Source organism: Heliconius melpomene, chromosome 21 (assembly GCF_056956725.1).
Source record: "Heliconius melpomene rosina isolate 202511_hmr_F chromosome 21, ASM5695672v1, whole genome shotgun sequence".
NCBI lineage: Eukaryota > Metazoa > Arthropoda > Insecta > Lepidoptera > Nymphalidae > Heliconius > Heliconius melpomene.
The window spans coordinates 5,846,372-5,872,037 of NC_140409.1; the positions used below are offsets into that span (position 1 = coordinate 5,846,372).

Sequence of the window (25,666 nt, forward strand, 5' to 3'; positions counted from 1 at the left end):
ATCAAAATAATAAACTGTGGAATTGTACATTTTATAACGATGTCTAAAAACTTATTCCATGGAACAACACACGTATATTAGATGAAACAATAAAAACATTATGGAGATTTCGATAATTTAACATAATTAACAAGGTAACATTTTTTAAAATAAAATTCATAGAAATTTTGTTTATAAAGAGGGGAAAATAAGATTTGTAACTAGTGGCTGCTAGCAACTTCGTTTGCGTGGAGAAAGAGAAAGTGGCGTATCAAAATATAACATTGAATGAAGTGCATTAAGTCTTCTATATATATAAAAACGAATATTATATGTGTTTTCCACTAAAATTCGAGTCACTACGTGTTGAGTGTGTTGACTTTCTACGCTTTATGATACGGGAGTGTGGAAATAAAAGCAATTTAAATATTGTTATTTGGATAAGTGGGATATCAGTTCATAAACGTCGCAATTATAGTCAAACAATGTACTACTATGCCACAACAGCCTAAATTTTCAATGACTTTTATATATAAATTTTGCTGAATCAAGTAATAGTCAAGCATATTATAAGCTTGACTATTATAGTTCTTCATTACAATAATTCTAGATCTTCGATTTTTGTATGTCAATGGAAAATGTGTATTGATTTACAGCTTAATAACCATTGCTGAGGCGATATTTCACTATTTCTTATAGTTTAGAAATAGATGTTCTAGACATCCCTATTGTTTTACACATTTTTAAAATTTTAGTAGGGATCTCTAATTGTTTCTAGAAAGAAATATCTAATATGTCGCTCAGTGATAATGTAGCATTCTAATGGTGAAAGAATTTTTAAGATCGGTTCAGTAGTTTTTACGTTTATCTACTACAGACATACACGCATACACACAAATCTTTCCTCTTCATATAATAGTATAGATAGAGTGACATTTTCAATGCGGACTATGAATACGAGCTTGCCTGTGGTACCTACGTTTGTTTAATGTTTCTGTTTACTTGTATATTGTATATATGTATAGTACGAGTATATTTTCATACGTTATTTTAGAAAGTACAAATAGAAATACTTTACTCACATTTCAATTATACATGAACCCAGTTAAGTACTTTTAATAACAAAACTTGAATTGTTTTGCAAATTCCAAAAATCGAGAAGAATAGATAGATTTCATGATAAAATCGACCATTTCACGAATTGGTCTTATTTTTGTAAATTCTTTATCAAAATCTTCAATATTTTTGACCAATTCGCAAAATAATTTACATAGTTACAAAATATTTTACGAAAGGGGCTGAAGAAGCGGTTTTCTTTCAAATCAACGTGGATTTTAGAAATCATTTTGAGTTAAGCTTATCCTAATATTTATTTTATTTTAAGTTTATATGTAAAATACAAAAGAACAGAGTGACAACGGTGAAATAAATCGTTATATAGTTGTAATAATTCTTATTAATTATTATTCTATAAAATAGTATCTAATATATAAACTATTTTTTAAATACAAAAGCTTCAATTAAATATAACAAGTCAAAAACAAATAAATTTAATTAGTTACTATTACTTTGAATCGAGCCGATGTAAAGTATAAAGTGTATAGAGTCGATGAAGACTTAATAATATACTCAAATTCAGTTGGTCTTTTCATGAAACCCTCGATGATATTATAAAATCGTATAAAAAAAATACAATTTTACTTGCCACGACATATATAGGTAATGCATTTTTTCAATGATGTCAATGGTGTAAGTTGGTGATTAGTATTTTAGAAATTTAATAAATTACTTTTGAATTTTTGAGTTAATGCTTGTTTTTTTTTTGTTTTTTGGTTAACATTTGCTTTTAATAATATTTTTTACTATATTGTTCTAAAGAGACGATTGAAAGAATATTATACAACATTATTTGATGATAAATAGTATGAGGCATATTTTTTTTTGTAATAAACTTTGTTCATCTCAAAGCACTAGTGCATGGGATGTTGAGGAAAGAGTGATATATTTTTGATATACATAAAATGTATTTAATAAATACTGTTAGTAAAGGGTACCGTTAGGAAAGTCGAAACATTAAATCTAATTTGAAAAAAAAAACAAATTTATTTATTGATTTCTAGTGTCTTCGATATTACCATTACATTTCAAGATGTTATGAATTTTGCATCATGATAATAATGATATTATCAGTATATGAATTCTATATTGTGCAGCACAGTATGTTGCCGTAATTTAATATATATAGATTTATATTACCCTCTTTTGTTTGAAATGACTTAGTTCAAGACTCCTTGATTTTGTTATTTTCCTTAATAGCACAGCTTTGCATATTATGGTTATAATAAGTTTTTCTGCATAAACCGTTTTAATAGCTTCTACACACGCTACCATTAAAAAAGTGGTTAAGTCCGAATCGGACACGGCAATGAAGGGATCTATAGAAACATGCATAGATTAGGGTTAGGTATATGTATATTAAGGTCCCATATTTTTTCGCTCTCAAAAACTGAAACTAAAAAGTATAAATGACAATTTTATATCTAAAAACAATAAAGAACTGCCTAAAATGTATGTTTTCTTTGCGTGTTCTGTAATGCCTTTTGGCATTACTTAAGAAAATATTTGATAAATATTAAATGTTCTTACCAATCCTATTTGTATCCACGAGAGAATATATATAAAGAGAGTTATTATAGTTATATTATAGTTATATATAAATATGGTTTAATAAATGTCGTCGCCATATTGCAAACCATTTGATAGTTTATACATTCGGACGAAAGGTGAAAAAATCATCTAATATTAACGATATACGAAACGGTTCAGTAACACATTTTGACGAAAGTGTAGAGTTTGTGCTGCTAGGGCTTGTACATAGAGTTAAGGCGTGTACACTTGATTCTACCTATAAATAATGCAAAAAAAAGTAATGCAGATAAGTAAATTATAAATTATTAGTATTAGTAATTAGTTCAAGTGGGCGAAGCCGCGAGCGGTTCACTAGTGATAAATAAAAGGCTATATCGACATGAAAAATAGTAAGGAATGCTGATGTTTAGCAAGTAACCTTTATTAATAGCCGTGTAGCCTGTGACATTCACCTGCACGGGCTCAGGAGGCAAAATTGGATTGCTTAACATGCTTAACATTGCAGCTTACGAATACGTTCTAATCGTATCGGTGTCACACTCCTAGTAGATGCAATTATCTGTGGCTCAAGTAATAGAAGCGGCTTTGTGGCATAGAATACTATTTGTTTTAAACGTATGCAGACATATAAATATTGGGTAAACTTTTGTTTTAGTAAAAAATATTATTATTATTATGTATTTTTTAGAAGAAATAACCATATGCTATTTATAGTACATCTACTTATGGAATGTAGGTAGGTACTATAAAAAAGCTATCTGGACGGAGGATGGATGTGAATTAGTTTTTATGTTTTACAGCTGCAAGCCCTGGGCGGGACATAAAATATTTAAAATCGCTATTACAATTTTTAAGCATCTTAAACAAAAGTTATTTTAGCCAAATGAGACTTTTTTTATCAAAATACAAAAGGTAAAACTGGCTTATATCAATAATTCCACATCAGTGGAACTAATAGATTAGCAGTGTTTTAGCGTGATGGACACTAAACAATAGTTTTATGCTTATTATATAAAAATTGTATACCCTATAGAATAGTATATAGACTGGCGAAATTTTGCTCCACCTTTAGGGTGACAGTAATATACGAGTATAATTGTACCCAGACTATTAGTAAGTAGAAGTGTTAGTCTCCCTACTGGGAGAAGTAAGTAAAACAACCAACAAACCACCCAGAAACTTTGTGAAAGGAGGCTCGTTTAAGAAATCTACATAAAAGCCTTGCTCAATTTTAGAATCAGCTCCTGATTGGGCTGCCATTATGGATGTGTAGGTGAAATAGTACTAAATCCCTAAGGATGTTTTATTTTTCATCATCCAGACCAGACATTTTCCTTTACTTATAAATAATTGAACTTTTTTATTTATAGTGTTTAAATAATATATTTTGTAATTTTTTTTTATTAATTCAAAATAAAATATTGATGTATTACTTAATTGTAATTATAAGTTTTCATATGTTATACCTGTACCTATGCTTATATTATTGTTTCAACTTTTGATATTTCTTTTTCGAAACTTTTCATTTTTAAGGGAAAGGTTTACGTGAGAGTTTTATTTATAAATTATTACCAGCATGACCAAAAAAAATGTTTCGAAACTTTATTTCAGTTATTACCTAGATATTTTCATCTAATTCATAATAATAGTTATGTATATATATTTCCTTAGAAAATGCCTTTTTGTTATCTTTGAATGTATATTTTAAATTGTAGCAAATTAGTGCTCTGTCTGGTTAAACATACCTATTGAAATCGTTTTGGGCAAAATATATTGGAAAGCTAAATGAAAGATTCACATCTTAAATTCCTGAAAGCCGAGATATTTTCATATTTTAGGCTTAATAAATATGGAAAATTAACATAATCTAATAATTAAATAATTATGTACAAAACTACATAAATTAATCACCCCCATTTTAGGTATCATTTCAAAGAATATAACAAATTAAAATATTTTTTTTTATCTAAATTCTTTATAGTACAGAGTAACTAACTTCCTTGCGTACCAACTGCGATAAGACATTCTCCTAACCGCGCTTATTACGTTGCATTTAAAATAAACGTATGTTCATTATTGATGTTTCTATTAATCAGTGTGAAACGTAAACAGTTTTATATAACCTGTAAAATGTGTTTATGTGCAAACAAACATACATACACATAAATTTTATATAATCAAAGACTAACTGTCGGTCGTCTACCATCTATATTGTCTTAAATTTATTATCTATTTGAATTTAGTGTCATTAAAAAAAATACGCTTTTACTAAAAAATCAAAATGATATTAAAGATTTATTTTAACGTGTCTTCCTAATAACATTTTATGAAATTAAATTCTCTTTAATTGTGGACGTTCTCGAATTTCTATCAAGTAAAGTCCTGGGCCATACGTGAGTGGCATTTGTCGACACGTTTGACCTCCAATCACAAATAATGGCCGCCAACACAATTGCTAGTACGTGTATCAACTTTCAATAAAATCTTTTCACCCTTTTGGTAATCCCAACTTGAATCTTGCACCTAGATTCTAAGCATAGAGATATATGTCAGTATATTTTTTTATTTAAGACTTAGGAGGCCGTCGTAGCCCAAGGGCCCAAGAGTGTGACTGGAACGCGACGATTGTGAATTCGATCACCAATCGAGAGACTGAACTATTATTTTTCATATTTTCATTTCTTTGCTCTGGCACCAGGGTTCCGCTATTCAACATGCAATGCTTCGGAAAATTCAGCGGAAAGTGAGAAACGGAGGGTCTTAACACTAAGTTCCCTTTGCCTACTGCTGTGTGCTGGGAGAAGAAGAAGAATTAGTTAAACGATTTATGTATAGGTACTAAACGTACCTCATAGTTGACTAACCCTGTTTCTAAGACACAAAACAAGTAAACATATTAAATTTTATACAATAGGCATACACTGTCGTCATTGCGGTGCCGCCTGTGTCGCGACAGCAGCCGCATTAATTATACGTTGCTTCGGATATGGGTTACCGCCATCAGTATGAGAATACATACAATCTATCACTATTAATTTGGATCGGAGTAGACGTGTTTATAAACACTTGTTAGCGGTTGATTTCAAGAACCTAGTATTACTGACGATTCATCTATAGATTTTTTTTCAGCCTCACGCTGTATCCTACATATAGCAGGCAGAGGGAACGAAGTGTTAAGACACTTCGTTCCCCAGTTACGCCGAATTTTCAAGCCGTTGCGTGTTGAGTAGCGGAACTGAACGCCGCGCTTTTCCTTAGTAACAAAGCGATGAAATGAAAATCTCCTCTTCTTTCGATATTTAATTTGTTTTAGCTTGTCATGCGATGCGAACTTTTTTATTCAATATGCTAAGCATGCTTACCTTGGCGCACTGTTTACTGAGTTTCCTTTTATTTTATTCATAGATTTGTCTTCAATATCATGCTAAACTCTTTTATTTCACGCATATCTATTTTATACTAGTGGCCCCCATTTGGCTTCGCCCGCTTCAGAAATGGATGACTAAGTCAATATTACGCAAACCGATTTCGACCAGCCAGGTTCCAATAGTGAAAACTGCATTTCAATCGGTTAAGCTTTTGCAGCGATTAGCACGAAACGCACAGACAAACACAAAATTTTTAAATATAATTGTTTTGTGTTCTATTGTTGTATGCATAAAGGCTTCCATTAATATTTTTTCTTATATATCTTCGATGTACAGACACCGAATCGTTACGATTTTATTATAAGTATAGTGACTAGTCATCTAAGTACCGGTAGCGCCGAAAGTAACATTTATAAATAAACGATTTATGGTTCCCGTTCTGTGGCTTTACGTTATGTTGGTACTTACATCGTAATCGTAAAAATATTCCAATAAAGAAATAAATACCAAAGAAGTTATCATATAGTAAATTTATAATTTGTGATCTAATTGTATAAATTTATATTATCCATACAGTTATTTATTAACACATGGTGCTTGTTGTTTTAGCTGTAATATTTCAACGATTTATACCAGCAACATTAATTCTCAATACATACCTTCATCTTTCTTTCGAAAGAGTACTGAAAGTTATGTTTTCTACAAGAATATTTATATGATTTTATATGGTTTTCTTTATTATTTAAGAAGTCAAAGATGAGTTCTAGATTCAGATATGCTAGGTTCGGTTAGTTATTATTTTACTAAGTGTCGTTTCTGAATCCCACTTCTAAATATAAAATAATCTGTTAACATTATTTCATTATGATTTTAGATGGTATAGAAATATTTAATTTGTCTGTTTAAAGTTCCAATTCCATATCTTGTAAAATTTGACTAATAATACCCTATACAATTTCATACATATTATATGATTATAATAGTTTTAATTTTTTTTTTATCATTTTGGTACAATCAAACTAATATATTCTAATAATGCTGAAAATAGTTGTCGTTTTTAAATTATATGCTATTGAGAATTGGCTAGTTTGGGTGAAATGAAAGATTTATATGCTGGATTGTTGAGTTCTCAAGTTTGATAATATTAGTATGTTTTGTCCATCGCGAGAGATTTTACCTATATATGGATTTACTATTTAAATCCGTTATTTTTTTTTCGTTACTTTTTAAGTCGGTGCCAAGAAAAAAATCAATCAATTTTATCATAAATATATTTTCACTCTCGTGTTAACGACGTAATATGATTAAGCTATAATGGGGAGGGCCGATAAAGTCGGACGTAACTTTATCGAATTTCCTCCTTTGTACCTACCTTGAACCGTATTTTAATATTGACAGCTTCGATACTTCAAACGTATTATTTTTTATAGTTCTAGCTCCATAATTGAGATGCAACTATTTAAATGCTAAATATATAATACCTGACATTTTTCTTTTTAATTTTTTTATTTTAAAAGCTACATCCACGAGCGCATAGTTGCCCGTGCCTTTTTTTATTTTAAGAAAGTTCTTTTAATGTGGCGTACTTAATTTTGGGACAATTTAAACTGTACTTATATCTAGAGCTTATACTAGAGGGGTTGGATAAGACCCCTACCGACAATCTTTTTTTTTAATTTTTTTTCTTTTCCTTATTTTTTTTTTCTTTTTTTTTTATTTTTTTAATTTAACCTACATTAACCTGACATTATACAATTCATGATATTATTTTGTTAATCGATATTAAAAAATAGACAGTTTGTAACGCTCAACCCTGCTTACAGCGAGGAAGACAGAGGTAATCCACTGATAAGACTTAAGACACACTCCGTTGCCCACTTTCCGCCGAACCACATTCATAAAAGAAAGCATTAAAAGTGCCCACGCCTGAGCGAATTTCAATTCAATATTCTATACAAAATAATTAACAATCAATGATAAAATAAATAAGTTTCGACTTAATATGTTAAAGTTACATACTATAGATACAAAAAAAATAACGGTTCCAGTATTCATTGTGTTGAGATAAACAAAAAAACCAAATCGGCTTCACGCTGTATCCTGCACACAGCAGGGTAGGCAGAGGGAACCTAGTGTTAAGACACTCCGTTCCTCACTTTCTGCCGAGTTCTGCAGGCATTGGGTGTTGAGTGGTAGAATTCACGCCGCGCTTTGCCTCGACACCAGAGCGAAGAATTGGAAATATAAACGTAAATAAATATTTCACTTCCTCGAGTGGGGATCGAACCCACAACCGTCGTGTTACAGTCACACCCTTGTGCCGCTGCGCCACAACGGCCTCATATACATGCGGATAAACAAATTTTGTTTATTTCGGTAGTATTGATTGAACAATAAGAAAATTCTATATAAAAAGTTCAATATAGCCTACTTATATCCAACGAGAAAGATAAAAGTGTTTCCATACTTAGTTAAACTTTAATTCTACTTTATATTTAATTCTTTTGTTTTCTCAAGCATCTTCGCGATAGTATTGAATAGGACTGGTTTTATGTTTATCTTTTCCAATTACGACATTGACTTGCTTTAAGTGTTTATAGGCGTAAGCTGAGCCTTGCATTTTTTACCAGTGATCACCAAATGTAGAACCAGAATCTATTTTTCGAAAAAATGATAGTTTTTAATTAACTTGTTTGCTTTATACAAAACTAGCGGACGCGCTTGCGTATTTAGGGGTGAATTAAAGAAAACCACGAAACATATGTTCAATGAAATATTTTTAAGAGTCTAAATTTAAATTTTTATAATAATCGGTGGCGTTTTAAAGATTTTTCTATACAAACTTTTAACCCCTTCTTTGGACCCTGAGGGGGTGAATTCTAGAAAACCATGAAACAGTTCAAATTAATATTTTTAAGAGTCTAAACTTAATTTTTTATAATAATCGGTGGCGTTTTAAAAATTTTTCTATACAAACTTTTAACCCCTTATTTGCACCCTTAGGGGAAGAATTCAAGAAAACCATGAAACATGTGTTCAATTAAATACTTTTAAGAGTCTAAATTCCAAATTTTATAAAAATTGGTGCCGATTTAAAAAGAATTCTATACAAACTTTCAACCCCTTATTTGCACCCTTAGGGGGAGAATTCTAGAGAAGGATGAAATATGTGTTCAATTAAATACTTTTAAAAATCTGAATTTCAAATTTTATAAAAATTTTTTTTCATAGAAATTTTCAACCCCTATTTCGCCCATTTAGGGTTAAAATTTTTCAAAATCCCTTTTTAGTGGATGTCCAGATTACGAAAGTAAACATCTGCCCAAATTTCACGTTTCTACGCACAGCGGTTACGGCTGTGAGTGCGTCTTACCTCAGTCAGTGAGGACAAGTCCTTTTATATATATAGATAATGATATTTCATTCATAAAAGTATGCAATTTTTCGTTAATATTTTCTTATGACGTTCTCGCGTAAAATGATCGTTCGCAAACTGACTTGTAAGTTTTTTTGTAGTTTGAAGTTTTTGTGTAGGCTCTTGAGATGTTGACATTTGGATTTACCAATATATAAGTTATTTTTAAAAATATGTTTGTAATTTAATATTATATTGTTGTTATATTATTAAAAAAAGAAAAACAAATATTGTTATCAATTGACCTATCACGGAAAATTCGATACTTTAGTTTTTCGGCCGATTTATCTATCAACCTCGGAACGACGTCCGTGACATTTGACGCCCTAAGCTCCGAAAGCTGCTGAAGGGTTTTAAATGTTTTCGGTTATAATATGCTTATAAATAGAAAGACTATTTACGTAATAAATGAAGTGAGAATTAGCTATCAAAGATATACCCTAGGGACTGTCGTATATTTCCATAAGTAGGTAAATTGTTTCCTACTTATGTAAATGTAGGGCAAAAATAAAAATATTAAATATCTCAATAAAATGATTGTAACTTTTCTAGTCTTTGCCTCATCTTACTTAAGTATTTTTATTAAGAACTACTTATAAATAATATACAGTACGGCTTACTTATAAATACAATTGCTTAAATTTTTAAGACAAGACAAACATTTTTTTGTTTATAAAAACATTCTCTTAACAATATCTAATAATGTATTTATGTCATTGAAATTTAATTATATATATACTTACGCTTTCAGTTCTATAGGGAGTGTCTCCTATAGGTACATGACAGGCGCTTTTGTTTATTCATCGGATTCTACGCTGACTGGTGTTCAAAGGCATACTTTTCGAAATAAAGATGATTACACTGCTTTAGATATTCTATATATGTTTATACCGTAAATAGTATCGTGCCGTTTATAAAGTAAAACCATCTTTATTAGATAAGTAGGCTATTATCTATATATATAACGTTCATTAGCATATTTTATTAAAATCGTATTTTCTATTGTTACAGGAAGCAAAATGGGTTGCTTTGTCAGTAAAGATAAACTCACTAAGGAGGACATGGACTTCCTCAAAACGCATACGTCTTACGACGAGACTACCATCAAGGAGTGGTATAAGGGCTTCAAGGTAAATTAAAGTTAAGGACAGCAAAACCTGAATGCTATGTTAAATTGAATTGAAATATTTATTATTATACTAGCGGCCTGCCAGCGGCTTCGCTCGAACATTCTTTGTAAAATAACTGTAATGATTGCATATTACAAAAAAATACCCAAATCGAATCGAATAATCCAATATCGAAATCGAATGAATCGAATATCGAATCGAAAATATTTAATTAAGAACCTCCTCCTTGTTTTAAAAGTCGGTTAAAAAGACAGATCTATCACAAACAAATACAAATTTAAAATGTATAGATATGGATTGCTATATATTTGCAGGCGAACTACTGCCTTGAGTTCATTCAAATGCCCATAACTTTTTTTTTCATGAACCGATTTTGATAAAACAAACTTTAAATGTTAAGTTGACTTACAACAAAGCAATTGGTGAAAGTCTGAAAGAAAAAATATTTTTTTGCTTTCTATTATTCTTTTTAAGTGTCCCTCTATCCATTTCAGAAAAAAATATTAAATGTACAGACAAAATATTATTACTGTTTTATTATTATATAGAGATTTTACATTTTCAGCAAGATTGTCCTAACGGAAGGCTGACCCCGGCTAAATTCGTCGATATGTACAAGATGTTTTTCCCATCTGGTAATGCGGTCGAATTCTGCGATCACGTGTTCCGAACATTCGATATGGACAAGAATGGTTACATAGACTTTAAGGTAACAACTATGCGCTTTTATCAATCACTTAGTAAGTAAGAATAACGTATGCGAACGAATACACTGTAAAATATTATGTTGCTGTGTTTGTAAGTGACTCTGTATAAGCAAGCTGTTGCGAATTGTTTGTATAAATATTTTATGTGCAATTATGCGAGATGAGATCAATTTTCATTATTATTACCATTTATAGATGTAGGTTGTGTAACGTTTACGAAACAAGAGGATCATTCTTGTTTATTTTACGTTGAGGTGGCTGCGACATCTCGAAATTTTTAATACTTTTGTTTTAGGAATTCCTTCAAGCAATCCATGTGACCTCTAGTGGTACACCTGAAGAAAAGCTAAAATGGGCTTTTCGTATGTATGACGTGGATGGAAATGGGGTCATAGATATTCAGGAGATGACTAAAATAGTCCAAGTGAGCAAAGCTTTTTTTTAATTTTGTCAATATCTTTGCAATAGTATTTTAGATATTGACCTAAAATTGAATGTTTTATTTTAGGCAATCTATGATATGCTCGGTGCTTGCTCGAGTAATAGGCCAGCCGATTCAGCCGAAGAACGCGCTAAAAACATCTTTGCGAAGATGGATGAGAACAACGATGGTCAGCTTACGCAAGAAGAGTTCCTTAAGGGTTGCCTTCAGGACGAGGAGCTGTCCAAGATGCTGGCACCTTAAGATTGCAAATTTTTCCCATGCCCGAGTATATTCTGTTACACTTAAAGATAACCCGACAGCAATAATGAATTATTTTCATCTATTTACTAAAAAAATGACGCACAAATTATTTCTTAGTATAGGTATAATTGATGGTTGCACATATTATCGGAGTTATTTATTTAATTAACGACAAAGTGCAAAAGAATCTAAAGTTTTAAAAATTTTAATCATGCCTGCGAGACCAAAATAAAAGAGATAGAAACCTATCTGTTTTACTTTTCTTAATGGCAGCAGGTTGCAGAATGTTCGATCTAAATATGAAACTCATACATAAGTTCTCACAATGTCACTAACCAAATTGAGCTTCAATGTATGCTGTATACATTTAATCTGCGGTCTTTGCTTTCAATCAACCTAAATCTCTATTCTAAAATCGGCACGATCGATACATGTTTATCAAAAGCCAATAGTATTATTTACGTCAATTTATCTATACTATACAAAATAAACATCAAGTATTTCGCATTCGCTGTAAGTGAAATATTGTACGACCCTTTATTTAATTTTATTGGAATGTATAATTATTTCCTGTCGGGTTATTCTGTCTGCTACCGTATATGTGTATTTTACGTTCACAGACTAAAAATCTTATCGGGCGAAAATAAAATCTTAGGCGCTTTGGTCCCTAAGATTTAACGGAACAGAATTCTTAAGTTAAACATTCGCTTCGTGATTTTTGTTTTGTTGCTTTCGGAAAAACGATCACGTCGCGGAAAGATCACATAGCGATTTCGTGTCATGGCTGTCATGTTGTGTGGACATTGAATAGAGGCCGTGACACGCATGGAACCGCATTAGATTATAACGCATAGTGAATTATACTTTGTGGATCCCACCAGATTCTAAATTTTTTGGTAGATAAGGAAATATTTTTTTTTATCCTCTAAACAGACACGAAACTGACAATGTCTTAATTCATGTGTATTTTCGCTCAATTAAGTTTTTTAGTCTCAGCGTACCATACACATATTGGGCCAATACTCTCAATGAACTACTTATTCAATATTAAATCTATCAATGGGTATCTAATGTACTGCACAAATATAAACAAAGTCAATCTTATTAAATTATTAAGTCAACAATTAGTATAGGCCCCCACTATAATATAACGGAATAGGTCAGATGATAGATTTATAATCGCAATATACATGTACGCGCATAGCCAACCGTAAACACATTGACGCACGGCAATCTGATCACTTCTGTGGAAGTTGAGTCATATTATATGTAAGTTTTATTATATGCATTATATACGAATAAGTATTTATCGATCTAATGTCGAACATCGGTGTTGTAAATCGTTCATATTCTGTGTACATTTTTCTTGATCATCTAGACAGGGAGTTTCATCTTCTTCGATCAGTTCTGAACTGACTAGTGTTAGCCTATCCCTTTTATTGTTTAGCCTCATTAACTACCTTATACTTAACTGACTTGAGCTTAAAATGAATTTTCTACGTAGATATTATGTCGCCTTTTGAATAATTGTTTTTTCATGTTTTACATTCCCCTAACACTGTGCCTTCTAGTTCTTGGTAAAAAATAGATTTTTACTCACATTTTATTCCATCATTAGCTTTCTCCCCAAGCTTTTATTAGTTAAGATAATTTTATTATATCTTCCAAGTACGAATTTCGCCAAATCATGCACAAATCTCCTTCCAAAAGAGTAGTTAAGGAATCTACAATTTTAGTATGTCCTAGTCCTTTATCGTTTAGATTGTATATTTATTAGATGTTAGTATAATTAAAAAAATGCTGTACCTAATACCTTATTATTTTTTAGTTGGCCTTAAATCGACGGGTCGCGGACCGTTTGTGAATGACTATATGATTCTGTTACTTATTAGTTTTCAGTGCATCTCGGATTTTTAAGGATATTTTTGTTAAATCGAAAACATATAAATGCATTACATTATATTTTTATAAATATTGACACGAAGCATTAAACTTACATGCATACATGAAGAAATTATAAACAGGTTATGGTGCTAGTAAACTGTACATCATTCATTATTTTGTAATAAACTTAAATTTTATAAAATCATATTTTATATTAATTACATTGTTGATATTTAATTTCTACTCGTATCCTAACGAGAAAGAGTGCACTGTAAACTAAATTAATTATAACACTATTTAATTTAAATTTACATTCCATAATTTATTACGTACATAAGTTTAATGTTATTAAATTTTTATTTAAATAAATATACTACGTAATACTCGAATTAAAAGTTGCTTTTTCTTCATTATTAAAATATTTTTAAAAATTATTATTATGATGTTTAAAGATCATCGGCCAGATATTCCGACTGAGTTGTTTTGAATGGGGATAACATATTTTATATAATGTATGGACACCTTCGTATAAAAAGATTTATTCTAGACATTTTGTTTAACCGACATTAACATTTGCATTGCTATTGTAATATTTTATGTAATAAATATTCAATATCACGAACGCGACCCAGGCCTACGTGTCAGTTGTTTCTAGTAATTTTTAAAATCGATCCATTTAAAATTGTATTAGTAGGTCACTTTTATAAATGCTAATGCACGTTTCGAATTCGATTTCTATGATACAAGCAATACTTAAAATAATTATACTTGTGGCTCAATTGAAATGTTTATTCCTAATATGCTTGTAAAGTTTACTAAGCTTATTATGTATTCATATCACTATCGTGTCACCTTTACATATAGACGGTACTATTTCTAAATTATTAAATAAAAGAGAATAATACATTATTATGTCACACAAATACTATTTTAATTGCAGGTATTTTAAAAACAAAATATAGTACTGTTTTCATATTAAGATTTTTTTTTTAATAATTATAAGTATTATTCATAAATACAGTCAATATATAGATAAATAAAAATATACCTACTGTCAATTTTATAATCTGTGGTCTTCAATTAGTTCTTCCGTATAAGTAACTATTCAACGCATTATATTACACATTTCTTTTTATATAACGATTAGGATTATTTATTGTAATTAAGTACCATGTTGTTTTTGTTGTAGATTTTAAGTTATATAAGTGTTATGTTTAGTATATGATAGAGCCAAATAACATATCTAAAACCCATCAAGTTCATTCGTTTTTAATTTTTTATTATGTTCTTCCAAATTAAATAGAAAATATTGTGATACTCTCTTATGTATTTATTTAGTAATTTAAATCTTTACAAGGCTTTAAGCGCAATTTTTAATCTTATTATTCTCGTAGTTTGTGTCATAGCATATATGTCTACAGTTATCATTATATGTGCGTACGTAGTTGCATTCAATACTATCTAGCCCTAGTATTTTCTTACAATTCAAACCAAAACAATGAAAAAATAAAACATTTATTTTAGCAGCACAGATTATTAATACTTTGTTTCAAAAGGACTACACAAAAGCAGTATTTAATGCAGCACAAATGATTGTATTCATGAAATAAACTATAATTGATTCTCGTCACCTAATGAAATGACTTTTCAGAGGTTTTAGAAAGATTTTGTCACTGTAACCTGTGTCACTTTACGTTCTTACAATATCTATCTACAGCTGTATCTACACTTATTTTTAGTAGTAATTTTTAATAAATTAATATCACATTTTTTATATATCTTCATTGTTTAAGCCATTTTATTAGGTAACATTAAATAAAAACAGCAAATCGAGAGATTATTAAATGATATTTTTTTTTTTACTTTTAAGTTGATTTAATTTATGCAATATGAAGTAGGTTAAGGTGTGAAAGAAATATCTTGACATAATATGTAGGCGCTCAGTATTATTATTATTTTCATGAATTTCCCAAGTCTGAATAAGGTTTTTAAATATTTACCGTGCATACAAGTTGCACTTATTTACAAACGTATCAAATTTGCGGTATATCTTAGAAACAACCGTGTCGTACCAGCGTCATTAGTGTAATGCATAGGCACTTATAGATGGAAATTAGCCACTGTCCCTATGATGTCTCTGTTGTATTTCTAAGAATACATGTTTTTAATGATTCACGTTTTGCCTATTCATGTATAATATACAAATTACAAAAAAATAGTTCTTAACTTGTCTCGTTATTTTCGAAATTCACCTATTTATTTAGTATTTAGTTTTATTTCGGAATGACTTAAAATTAGAAATTTTTAATTAGGTATGGAAAACAAGTAAAGTTCAGTACTGATTTTCTTATTAAACATATATATGTATCTATAAATATATTTTTTGTACCTGTTTATTGCCTCCAGAGCATTGTAAGTATAATGCAAAATATTATCATTGTGACAGGTAAATATATTTTTTTTACCCTTTGGTATATGTTATATTTAAAAAAAATATTAATTATTTTTTTTAGGCGCTAAATTGATTAACTAAGAAGTAAATAAGGCTGCGCAACTCAGTGAAACGTTCTACTAAGCGATTATAAAAATAAAGATGGGTAAACAAAATAGCAAACTAAAACCAGAGGTCTTAGAGGACCTGAAGCAGAATACGGAGTTTTCAGGTAAAATTAAATCGTTTCACAATATTTTGTTGGATCTGTAGTCTTTACAAACCCAATGTTATAAAATGTAATTTTAAAATATGGATGATTAACAAAAGTAATTTGTGAATTACAGATGCAGAGATTCAAGAGTGGTACAAGGGTTTCCTTAAAGATTGTCCTAGTGGTCACTTGTCAGTGGAAGAGTTCAAAAAGATATATGGTAATTTCTTCCCATATGGAGACGCTAGTAAGGTATGCATAAAGATTGTTGTAAATATACTTAATACTAAAATATTTTGTAACCATAAAAAAAATAACAAACTACTTTTTCTATTCTCAAAAATATTCAGTAAGCAAATGCAAATTCTGAAACATAACTTATGTACTCTTTTTTTAATGATGTATAATTTTATTTGTAATTTTTGTACAGTTCGCAGAGCACGTTTTCCGCACTTTTGATGCAAATGGTGATGGAACAATAGATTTTCGAGAGTTTCTATGTGCTTTGAGTGTCACGTCCCGCGGAAAACTCGAACAGAAACTAAAATGGGCCTTCTCAATGTATGATTTAGATGGCAACGGTTACATCTCCAGACAAGAGATGTTAGAAATAGTTACTGTAAGTCTTATCATTGGATTAATCTGTTCATTCATCCACTTGTCATTAAATTACTTTGCCACATTAATCTAAAAATATATCTCACATATTGCAGGCCATCTACAAAATGGTGGGATCCGTCATGAAAATGCCCGAAGACGAGTCGACACCCGAAAAACGCACCGACAAAATTTTCCGTCAAATGGACAGGAACAAGGACGGCAAGCTGTCCCTCGAGGAGTTCATAGAAGGCGCCAAAAGCGACCCCTCCATCGTCCGACTTCTCCAATGTGACCCGCAGTCTCAGTGATATCTCAGATACTAATTAAAACCAATCCTTTAAGAATCCCTTAATTCTATATAGACATTTAGTATACTTTCACTCTTATATCATGCTTGTAAGAGCTAGTGCGCGCCGTTAAGCGTTATGCACGAGGAATCTCTAATGGTGGTCCTGTCGCTTAGCCGATTGTAAACTTCCTTACTTGTGTTATCTATCCTGTAATATTCATATCTCTACAAGTGATGTACGTGATTTGGAATTGGCGCAAAAGCAAAGACATTGATTTGTGAACCGCGCAAATTAGGTTGTTGGCGTCCCAGAAAGAGGATCCTCTTATTCTCTTATATATGAGAGTTGAGTGACTTAATAAGTTTAAAAGAGAATATTATAAGACGAATTATTGCTTAAAACAAAGCTTGTTGCTTTTGCGTTATTTCTAAATCGCTTGTTATTATCAATATATCGATGTAATATTAGAAATAGTGAACAGTCTTATGCAACCAGATACCAGAGTAAATTTAAACAATAAGATAATCGAAAAAACTTTAAAAGAAAATATTTTTGTTTAAATATTATGTAACATGGGGCTGTGCGGGCAAACATAGAATAGAATAAGTAGATATAAGGTAACTCATTATATAGACATATATCGGTTAAAACAAGCCAGATTAAACAACACTGCAGTCTGCACTTCTAATATTCTTAACACAATATAGCCACTCTGTTAATATTTTGGCTCTGCAAGTTCCTCACAGCTCCTACATAGATTTTTTTTAAATTTTATGCTGCATCCCGCGTATAGAAGGGGAGGCAAAGGGAACCTAATGTTAAAACACATCGTTCCCGACCGCCAAAGCTCCTACATTATTTCTTCCGTTATTCCAATACATTTTTTTCTCAACGAGATCCCCGATGCCAATATAGATTTGTTTATTTTTCGTATAAAATATATAGTATCTGTATAAAATCCTTAGTTAGAATGAAATTTAGATATATTTTTAATATCTCAGAAGATCTGGTTCAGTCTGTAATGGTTCTATAATAATTTTAAGAATATTGTGTATGACGAAAGACGTATTCTAAATTATAAGTATAAATTTTAAAATATATTATAGTAAAAATTTGTAGCTAGGTTTGTCATATAGATGCAGATTACTAGTTTGTTATATCGGTTAGCACACAATTTTGTGTGTTTTGTTACTGAACGCTATACTTACAATAGTTAGCGCTTTACAATGAACGATCAATTTTGTAGAAGTACCTAATTAAAAAAATAAATTCTTTAGGGCCTTAATATATTTTATCAATTAGGTCGATGCATTCTATTCGGAAGATGTTCCGCTTTTCTTGTATTATCCAAAGATTGCGTTTGTACGCGTTTGTTTCCGGTGAGCTTACAAAATGTTTAAATCATATTTAATTAACACCGAAATTGTGTCGTTTTCATTCGCGTCGTAATCACAACATGGCGGTGCGTTATTATTTAAGTTAGTTAACCATCTATAAAATACGATTGAATGTTAAGTATTAAGAAAATTCGTGTTACATTTATATTTTTTTTAATGTAGCACTTTAAAAAAAAAAAGAAATGAATTTATTTGCACAATGCTAATAATGTGAACGCAACAACGGATTCTTGTATAACTTTGATTGATTTTACATAGCTATTACTATAAGGTTTAGTTGTTAATAAAAATTATTTAAGATTAATTATAGTCTTGAGTCAGTTTAAGTATTACACAAGTTTATAAGTTAATTTAATAATTGATAAAATTAAATTATTTACGAATCGGTGATTAAATTTAGAAATTTCGAGTCGACAATTATTCTGCTTTATAATACATACATAAAATAAATGCACTTCTCCCGATCATATGATGTGTTATATCTATTGTACATCCCAATTAACGTATTTGAACTGAAAATATATATTTCAACATTATTGGACAAAATTAAACGAATTGCGTTGATGGCGGTATTTGAACGTTTTATCCAATTTTTATTTCGAATAACGAAATACTAAATAGATTACAGGAAGACATAAGTAGTGTAAATAATGAAACTAACTTATAACCATAAGTTAACTAAATTAAGACAAAATTTTCCATAACCTTAGGGTAGAACGAATATATGCATATTTATGTATTTATGTATGTATTATCGTACACAGGAAATGAAATTCTAAATCCAGTTTTTTTATAATAATAAATTTAAGCATCCATTATAGATAAAGAATCAAATACAACTGTTGATAAACATTTACGAAGAATCATATCATCGATGTGTGACTTTTCTAATATCATTAAAGAAACGAAATTAATAATAATGAGGAATCAGTATTATTTTTGTATTTATCGATGTTGCGTTTATTTTTTTTATTAAAAATATATCAGCCTACATCGTTGACCATCGATGTTCTCCTAATGTACTAACCACCATAATTTATCGTAGTAGTCTTCCAATAATAAGCATATAGTCTACAAACATTCAGTGTTTCCATTATTTGTATTATTTCTATTTTCATTTTAATTGTCGACTCAAAACCTTAATATATTTGATTTGCAATATGGATTGTGTTATTTTTTTTGTTATATTTCATAAATTTATAACGCGCTAAATTTATATATGTTCTTGGTGCAGCTTTTAGTTTTTTCTAATTTTCTATAATGAGACATCTGTCTGTGTCATCTTATATAATATGTATGTTACAAACAAATGGTTGTCCTTATTGTTTATTAATATTTTATTAACAGTATTAATTCATTTTGCTCACAGCACGTTTACATTAATGCAACTTGTGTGATTTTCTTTTTTATAATAAATTATTCATTTTCATATTATATGAAATATTTTTATTTCGCACACATTTATGTTTAATGCACAATTTCTCTTTTCGCACAATGATATACTAACCTTAAAAGGTAAAAATAGAATGCTTCTTGTTATTAATTATATTCTAATATATAATAATATAATTTAATCAGAGCTAGTACTGTCATCGTGTGCATAGTTGGAATGTCTCTTTGTTACTGACAATCACTTATGATGCTTATAATTTTTAACAAAAATATATTTAAAATATCTGTAACCAATGGTCGTTCTAGCTATGAGAATTTATGTTATAATGCAACCATAAACTACATAAAAGTTAAAATTAAGTCACGCATTAAAGGAACTGTCGTATGTTGTACTTATTTCACTTGTTACAATTTTTCTAAACTATACTTGCAGCCAGACGTCTAATGGTCTATAATGTGTCTTACCACATGATAATATAGTTAATTTTAAATTACATTTAACGATAGTACTAGATCAGCTACGTTTTGGATGCTTCTGTTGCAATTTCTCTTGCGAATTAAATTTTTAACATTTGAAAGTTAATATCGAAATACCATTTATTTTATAATATAAAATACGGATAATTTTTAGAATTTTACATTTGAAAACTCAATATATTGTGCCTACGAGCAGTACGCGTATCTCCCGCCAGTGAAGCCCACGCATGATGCTGTGTATTCTGATCATTAAGTAATTCTTACTTAATTGTATATCGGCTGCCATTGCTACGATATTTTTTTTTGGAATTTTAACAAATATAATAAATAATATAAGGTTTATACACTATTGTTGCGTTAGGGGTTGGCGACGAATAATTTTATTATGTCATACATGACCCCTCATACATGACCTAAATTTAATAGTGTCTTAACTGACTATGAGACTAGTTAAATTAAAATAATCACGATTTGTATTATAGTAAGATTTATAGAATCATATTCTAAAGTAAATTTAATCAGTTTTTAAATAAATAGCGTTACCATTATAATGTTGTTATAATATAATATAAATCACGACAGTTCAACAGTTTTTGCAATATTATATTAATTCGTTATTATATTAATCGTTGAATATACAAAAAAAAAACATACAGTATAAATATTATTTATAATTTTATTATATTAAAAACGTGTTCAGGACGAGTTGAGATATCTACTTTGTAAGGGCGTTGGTTAATTACCTTATCTTGTAACAATTTAGCATTGCAGTGTTTTGTTTATGTAAATAAACAATTCGTACCTGGTGAAATCGAACAGGTGCAAGGTTATTTAAGAACAAGTCAGCTAATTTTATATTATATATAAGATATTAAGTACATATAAACATTTATACCTATTATACTAACATCATTTAAAGACAATGTTATAAAATTCTAAATTATTAACATCTAGGGCTGTGTTACTTAATATTAATTACAATTTTTCATTATACAAGTGTATATGAGTAATTAACTATATTGAATGTGAACATGACCTGTAGCAATAATAAAACTATTAGTGACATCGGTTATTGAATATACGAGAACGGGATAAAGCTTACCTGGTAGGGCGTAGAAAGAGAGGGGTGGTTCATGCCTACCCGGCCCCCTCTCATCCCATGCCTAAGAAAAAATACACGGAAATTTATCATAAAAAAAAAAAAATTACACGAACAAATTTGTGCAAAACCAAAGTCCAGACCCCTCTCACAAAAAATATCTCTAGATACGGCCATGTCTAAAGGTACATTATTAGATACGGCCATTTTGTTTATAATGTTCAATATTAACGCATGTCGGGCGATTTTAAAAGTTCTACTGTTTTGCTGTGCTCTTCTACTGCTATATATTTTAAAATAATATAAACAATAATTGTGTTCTGAATGTGTAAAACTCTATTAACTGTATTTTCAAATAATATAATTAATTAAGAATGTAAACCAAGATGTTTAAAAATATGGGGGCGTATTTGAATGGTAATATCAGGTGTGATAAAATTTTGTATAGCTAGACGCGATATAGGTTAAATTAAATACATTGAATTTGTTCTGCGTGACCTAAATGTCGTCAACTATCTTCTGTCTTAGGATAGGAACACGAGTAGTACAAAAGGATACAGACTATAATTATTAAAGTACATGTCAAATATCGATACGAACACTTAAAAGAGTATGGACCTATGGCATATGAGCCACAGTGCAACAAACAGCGAACTTTTACTTCCAAAGTATTATGTAATTCTTAATATTAAGCTTTGCGTGGTGTTAAGTGTTTAATGTCTCCGGAACTTCTGCAATAAAAAAAATCTTAAACATTAATGTTATAATGTAAAAGAGGAAAAATATTTTATTACGTAATTTTAACAACGTATTATCGATTGTTAGATGTTCGTGAAAATTTTATCAAAATTTAGCGAATTACTTAAGTGGATGTAGAACAAATTTTCTTCCAATATGCATATTAAGTGTAAGTACTAGTACTTCTTACTGTTGTACATGCTGTAATCTCCTACAATATTGTTACTAAGTATGTATCTTTAAAAGTTATTTTCATATAAATCGACTTCCTAGTTTGGTGAATTCTAAATTACAGGTATTTAAACGTCGGAGTCCTCAGAATTTAACTTCGTCGAAACAATTCGCGTAATAAATGTGTTCTATTCACAATGCGAGCAAAAAAACAGTACTACCTGTTGTTTTTTATAGTAGCTGCCCTACGTTCTATTGTTAAAGAAATAACATGCCTCGTGCATCGTAGGCTCGAAAGTAGGGGCGGAGCGGCAACGTCGCACAACCCTGCGACGCCGGGCTCGCGAGTTGTGGACTATCAACTACAGCGAATTGCTAACTTTAAATACTTTTTATAAATTAATAATTATAAAACTTGAATCTACGTTCATATTGCTATAGGTTTCTTTACTGTCTTCCAATATTTTAAGCACTAGACGAAGTAAAACCAAGAAATATGTTGAGAACGGCACCTACTAACTCCAAAAGGTGTTACTTTGCAAAATTGACCCAATCTACTTTGATTATTTATTCTTATTTATATAATATTTAAATGTTAATGATAGTTTCGTATATCGTATACGTGCTATTTATTTAACTATGGCTCTAGTACTACTTTATTCTAACTTCTTCGCCTTCTTTCCCTTAATGTAGTTAGGATTTTGCTCTCCCACATACCTAAGCTTAAATGCCTCTTCAAAGTCTTCACTATTATTGCTATCTTCAACAATTAATCACTTTTATAATCTATGGTGCATAAATATATGTTCTGAGATTAAATAATATTTATATAATCTGTAATAACTGTTTATTAATGTCAATAACTTACATACTTAGGGATTAAATACGATCTTATGATTTACATCACAACTTCGTATTTTCAGGGTGCTATTAATAATGGGGGAGTGAGTGACACTGTTCTTTTAGCTAGGCTTTCAGAGGATTGATCGTGAAACCATGGCCCACAACGGTCAAATTGAAAAAAATATGACTTAATCAGAGCTAAATATAATGTTTTTCCGACGATTTAATGTAGTGGAAAAGATTGTTTTTTCGAATAGTTGTACGTAGTAGTAACGTATAGATATATCACCATAAACATTGTCTTCCTTAATTTTTTTTGATATAATCCCATATTTAAAATATAATTTTAGATTATGAAATCAATAGTGAAGTCAAGAACAGGACAAGTTTAGTACCTAGCTGATAAAAGATCTGTCTTTTGCATATACTCCCCCTATAAATCCAGTAATCGTAATACTACATTGTTATATAACGATTTATAGTATGTCATAATTATGTTCAATTTATTTTGTATAGCATTTTCGCAATTGAAATAGACTTTTGATAAAATAATTTGAATAATATATTTTTTAAATAATATATATATATATAGTATTTATTTAGTTGCTGATATAAAACCAAAAATTGCTTGATTGTAGCAGTTTTATTAAACTTTAACATTTCAGTCTTAAATCAAATCATTATCATTTAAGTTATTATCATTTAAGTTTTCCAAAAGCTTTTTAAACAAAAATTCTTGGACCAACACTACCAACGCTGTAGGTTTTTTTTATGTATAGTATAATGTCGATAGAAATACCATTTGTATTCTCATATTCGTAAGAATATTTCACAATACAGACACGCGCATAACATATCAATATGCTTACATTTCAACACCCTCCTGACGTCATATTACATTTATTATTATGATTAAACTATCAATGATTGTTGAAGTTACAATGTAGTTTACACCATTTCTCTATAATAATAGCACCCTAGTTCTAATAATTTGTGAAAAAACTATTACTATATCGCAGTGAAAATTTTGTATAATCGCTATATATATATATATACAAAATATATGTATATGCGTAATATGGTACGATGTCATAAAAATATTCTGTGTACTAGTAGTCAATTGTAACTCCTAATATATAATTTAATATTGACCTAGTTCTGATACTGTTTTAGATTAAAGTTAATATTATATCTATTTATTAAATCTTTCTTCTCTCAATGGTGTTTTATTATACCTCCTATATTCATGGAATTCTTACGAAGCCCTCGATGGGCGAGTCTGACTCGCAATTGACAGATTTTTTGTATAAAATCTAGCCCTAATAGTGAATTAAAGTTTTATATTTTAAGTTATAATTTTTAAAAGCAAGTATACTTACGTAAGGAACTTAAAAAGAATCAGCTTCACGCTGTATCCAGCACACAGCAGGGTAGGCAGAGGGAACCTAGTGTTGAGACACTCCGTTACCCGCTTTCTGCCGAATTCTGGACGCATTGCGTGTTGAGTGGCAGAACACAACGCCGCGCTTTGCCTCGACACCAGAGCGAAGAAATGGAAATATAAACGTAAATAAATATTTAACTTCCTCGTGTAGGAATCGAACCCACAACCGTCGCGATACAGTCACACTCTTGTGCCGCTGCGCCACGACGGCCTCAAATGTATTTAGTTATCTTTTATTGTTAGTGTTATTTTGTACTTATCGCCTTTTTTTAAAAAGGTAACTTTCAAATATTCTACTCAACTAAAAGGGCATAATTACGACTGCAAAAAAAATATAATTTCTTTAACTAGGTAGCTACTATGGACCTAGTTATTAATATTACATCTAGTACTTGCTACTTACCTACCATGGTAGTTCGAGATAATCATTTTAAAAAATATATGAAAGGAAATAAACAAAATATATGATAAATGATTAATAATGTCATAATCACTCTTGTATCAATGTTTTAATTTTTTCTTGTTACAACCTAAGAATATTTTACTTTAGGTAGGTACTTCCTTAAATTCTGTGAATCCAGAAAAAGATACGTAACGAAGATTTACGATGAAATTTTATAATATTAACACGAATGCCAGAATTACATAAAATAATATAACATAACTAAGTAAACAGTTCAAAGTTATTATTGTAAGTCAATTTGGATTTAATCACGCAGACTAAAATCCAAGCTAAATTGATTTGAGCTTTGT

The 25,666-nt window shown here is 29.9% G+C and overlaps 2 protein-coding genes across 4 annotated transcripts in view; both read left to right on the top strand.

The window, feature by feature from the left end:
• The window catches only part of LOC146527017 (neuronal calcium sensor 2), a 38,761-nt gene extending 22,718 nt beyond the window's left edge, over positions 1–16,043 (top strand). For both annotated transcript variants that reach the window (XM_085206831.1, XM_085206830.1), the window contains exons 2-5: positions 10,423–10,541; positions 11,107–11,250; positions 11,544–11,672; positions 11,757–16,043. In XM_085206831.1, the coding sequence (XP_085062957.1) occupies positions 10,431–10,541; positions 11,107–11,250; positions 11,544–11,672; positions 11,757–11,933 (561 nt within the window). In that variant the 5' untranslated portion in view covers positions 10,423–10,430 and the 3' untranslated portion in view covers positions 11,934–16,043. The remainder of the gene's footprint in view (positions 1–10,422; positions 10,542–11,106; positions 11,251–11,543; positions 11,673–11,756) is intronic.
• Positions 1–24,688, top strand: part of Nca (neurocalcin homolog) — a 47,845-nt gene extending 23,157 nt beyond the window's left edge. Inside the window, exons 1-5 of one of the 2 annotated variants that reach the window (XM_085206829.1) lie at positions 16,224–16,263; positions 16,331–16,480; positions 16,596–16,714; positions 16,893–17,081; positions 17,176–24,688. In XM_085206829.1, the coding sequence (XP_085062955.1) occupies positions 16,411–16,480; positions 16,596–16,714; positions 16,893–17,081; positions 17,176–17,370 (573 nt within the window). In that variant the 5' untranslated portion in view covers positions 16,224–16,263; positions 16,331–16,410 and the 3' untranslated portion in view covers positions 17,371–24,688. Of the gene's footprint in view, positions 1–16,223; positions 16,264–16,330; positions 16,481–16,595; positions 16,715–16,892; positions 17,082–17,175 lie in introns of those variants that run through there. The other variant, XM_085206828.1, reaches the window with a different exon arrangement.
• Positions 24,689–25,666: the final 978 nt, after the last annotated feature.